At 38.6% G+C, this 3,783-nt stretch overlaps 1 protein-coding gene across 1 annotated transcript in view; it reads right to left on the reverse strand.

Annotated features, from left to right (window-relative positions):
- LOC107300910 (lysosomal-trafficking regulator) overlaps nucleotides 1-3,780 on the reverse strand; it is a 6,025-nt gene extending 2,245 nt beyond the window's left edge. Inside the window, exons 1-4 of the mRNA XM_015830193.1 lie at nucleotides 3,701-3,780; nucleotides 3,477-3,543; nucleotides 2,231-2,387; nucleotides 1,805-1,945 (exon numbers count right to left, since the gene is read on the reverse strand). Of these exons, the coding sequence (XP_015685679.1) occupies nucleotides 1,805-1,945; nucleotides 2,231-2,387; nucleotides 3,477-3,543; nucleotides 3,701-3,780 (445 nt within the window). The remainder of the gene's footprint in view (nucleotides 1-1,804; nucleotides 1,946-2,230; nucleotides 2,388-3,476; nucleotides 3,544-3,700) is intronic.
- Between the last annotated feature and the right edge of the window lie 3 nt (nucleotides 3,781-3,783).

Here is a 3,783-nt window from a genome sequence, read left to right on the forward strand (position 1 = left end):
TCCTACCAAACACCTCCCTTCGACCAGTCCGCTCCCACAGAGAGGGCCTCCTTAGGGTGCCGTCGGCCAGACAATGCCGGCTGGCGACCCCCAGGGGGAGAGCCTTCTCTGTGGCAGCTCCTGCCCTCTGGAATGACCTACCCCCCGACCTACGTACAGTTGCGGACCTGCGCCTTTTTCGCCGAGCCCTGAAGGCCCACCTATTCCGTGCGGTCGGCCTGGCATAGTTTGATTATGTTTTAGTGGGGGTTTTGTATGGGGTATTTTTAGAGCAGGCCTGTTATTTAATTTGATTTTAGAACAGAAATCTGCGTATATTTATCATGGTTTTTATTATCGCCTGTTCACCGCCCTGAGTCCCGTAAGGGAGATAGGGCGGTATATAAATTCAATAAATAAATAATAATAATAATAATAATAATTTTTACACAACAGTTGAGATATATGTTTTGTTTACCGACAGTTGAAGATCCATTGTTTTATTTTATTTTTTTTTAGATTTCTGGATCACTGCAATCATATGATTCCCAGCAGTATACAGAAAACAGTTAAACAATAATGGCATAATAACAATATTATAAAAAATGAAAATCAACTAATTGGAGCAATATAAATACTGGCATCTCACCAGAGAAGTTTAGTCTTAGCTTACTTCCAGAAGGGAAGCAACATTGGAACCATTTTTATTCAGGGGGGTATAATATGGAGAACATTTTAGAGAAGCCCCTCCCTCTGGCCTCAATCCCTTCATGGTAGTGGGGAACTATGAGTGAATGTTCCACTTCATATAGAACAGAAATAGGTACACTAGTTGGAACTGGGTAAAAGCTCTTTGGGTCATAATCCTCACTTTTCCTTTCAGCTGTAGTTGAGTCTAGAAGGACTCCTGATTCATGGATCTGCTTTCCTGGAGGGTAGTACCTACTCCTTGAAAGATAAGACCAGAGCTACCAGAGAACCTTGTGAACGAACAACACTTCATCTTGCTTTGATTCAACTTCAGTTTGTTACTTCCCAAGCATAGCCTCCAGGCGCTGAAACAAGATGCTAACTACATTGTGTGGGTGGCAATATACAAGATACTGCACCCTTCACTAATTAATGACCTGTTTCAGTAACTAAGATTAAAAAGTAGGGTGGAGAGAACCAAGCTCTGCAACACTCTGAGTTAATCTGAGCTAATCTCTTCTTACCTACAACTCCTGATTAGAAACACCTACTGAAGGAATGGATGGGTGGATGGATGGATGGATGGATGGATGGATGGATGGAAGGAAGGATGGAAGGAAGGGAAGGGAAGGGAAGGGAGGAAGGAAGGAAGGAAGGAAGGAAGGAAGGAAAGAAGGAAGGATTAAGGCACCAGGCTAGAAAGCAGGAGACCATGAACTCTAGTCCCAGTTTAGCCATGAAAGTCAGTTGGGTGACTTTAGGCCAGTCATTCTCTCTCAGCCCAACTTATCTTACAGAGTTGTAGAAAAAATAAGAAAAAGAAGAGGTGTGCTGGATATGTTCACCTTGAGTTAGTTGTAAAAATAATAAGGGCAGGAAATAAACAAACAAACTAATGCAACCAGTGTAGTTTCCATCCTATACCCAGACCTGATTCCCAAATGAAACATGTCCATCTCCACTTTTTCTTTTCACCACCCTCACATGAGCCAACTGGAATAAAGTATTTTTTTTTCTTGCCCATTACATCTGCAATCTACCAAATGAGGGCCTAAAGTTCAACAATTGCAGCATTCAGTATTATTGAATGCTGGATGGATTATAAAAAATACGGCAATGTCTTTTTAAAGCATACCTTCCCTGTTAACTAAAAACTCAGGAAGATAAAAAAATTCTGGGATGAGTTCCTTTACATCAGTCATAGATTCGTATGATGAAAGACGCCAGGTTGTGTTAGTAGAATGGAAAGTTCTGTCTGGAATATCAAAACTCTGATCTGAAAATGAAACCATATTAAATTAATTAGAAATTAATATATCACACTTAACTTTTGGTGATCACCAGTGAATACATTTAATTCTCTGTATTTAATTTATGTGCATACACTTTTACTGGTGCAGACATACAGGACACATTTCAGCACTTCTATTTCTAAGGATTGTAAAACAAAACAATTAAAATAAATATTTGTAATAGTCTGTTGGTTCTGTGTTGTGTCTATTGCCCATTCAAAGCTAGGAAATTAAAAATATTTAAATAATAAAAACTTAGGAAAATGTACCTTGATAAGCTAAAAACATCTTTGTGAAGGGCGGCATTCTAACCAGAAAGTGAAGAACTGTTCCGCTATTTGAGTAATGAGATCCATAATGATAAGGTTGTACAGGAGGCATGGGATCATCTTCTCTAGCTCCTTTACGATATTCTTCTTCTAGGTACTGCAGCAGAAAAGAACAGAGGAAAAAAACATGCAGTTTTTGTAATTTTTATTTATTTCCAAAGTTAAAATACAAAATTAAAAAAAAGACATCCATTTCTGTCTAATACAATTACTGCTTGACTTACAACTGCAATTCAGCCCAAATTTATGGTTGTAAGTCATGTTGATTGTTAAGCAGATCCCCGTAGACCAGACATGTCAAACTCGCGATGTCACATGACGTCGCGCAACGTATTGGCACTATTTTGCCATTGCCAGCAATGGGGTGGGTGCGGCTTCCACCGGCTGACAGTTTGATGCCCGTGCTGTAGACCATGCCCAATTTTACAAGCTTTTTTGTTGTGGTCATTTAGCAAACATTGTGGTTGTTAAGCAAATCCATTCTCTTTAATAGGCATTTTTTGCTGGAAACAGGAAGTAAACGGAGGTTTCTGGCAAAAAACTTCAGATATAAAAATTGGATGTCATCAGGACTAAAGAGACCATCAACAGTGTCAGTGAAGACATCATACCAAGGGCACTCCATTCAAGGCACTCCACTCAAGACAATCTCAAAGAGGAAATCTGAAAAGGTTTTCTTCAGCTGTTAAGTAAATAAATCATATATATTTTCACGGATTACTTAGTAATAGTACTACCAAATAGTACTACTAATTGAAACTAACTCATCAGCCTCAAAATGGGTTAGACTCTAAGCCAGTGGTGGGATTCAGCCGGTTCGCACCACTTTGGCAGAACCGGTAGCTAATTTTTTGTTGCCTAAGCCCAGAATGGACTTCCGGAAGCAACATCCACACAGAAAACCGATTGTTCACATATTTGAATCCCACCACTGCTCTAAGCTCTAGCGACAAAGAAAAGTAGCTCCCACAACAACTTGCGATCACTTCAGAAGACAATTATCTTTTATCAAAAACTAGAATGAGGAGGAATATTGAATATTTTATTCCCTTTTGCTCATTTGAATCATCAGGCAGGCAGTTAGCAGAACAAAGACAAATTTCATGGTTTAACATGTTCTCTCTCTGTGTCTCTCATACCTTTTCAATTATAAATATGAATGATATGAACTGAAATATTTCAGTACCTTGTAAGTGTCCACGTAACGATCTTCCTTTTCCTTTGACTGTACAGCTATTGGTTTGATCAAATTTCTGAAATTACACCAATATTATAATTTGTCAATTCCAGAACATAAGGAACACAACAAATGCAGTCTAATGAGGGTTTTTATCACTACCATTATGTGAATTTGACAGAAAGTGATATATCTAGTAAATCATTTTAAAAGGCAAGCCATTATATTTTTACCTATAAACAGATGGATCGTTTAAGTCCAATGTTTCATTAGTATAGTCGGAAAGTATAAAGGGAAATACTGGATACTGCATGAG

This window comes from Protobothrops mucrosquamatus, unplaced genomic scaffold (assembly GCF_001527695.2).
Source record: "Protobothrops mucrosquamatus isolate PMUCROS unplaced genomic scaffold, P.Mucros_1.0 scaffold9069, whole genome shotgun sequence".
Classification (NCBI taxonomy): Eukaryota; Metazoa; Chordata; class Lepidosauria; order Squamata; family Viperidae; genus Protobothrops; species Protobothrops mucrosquamatus.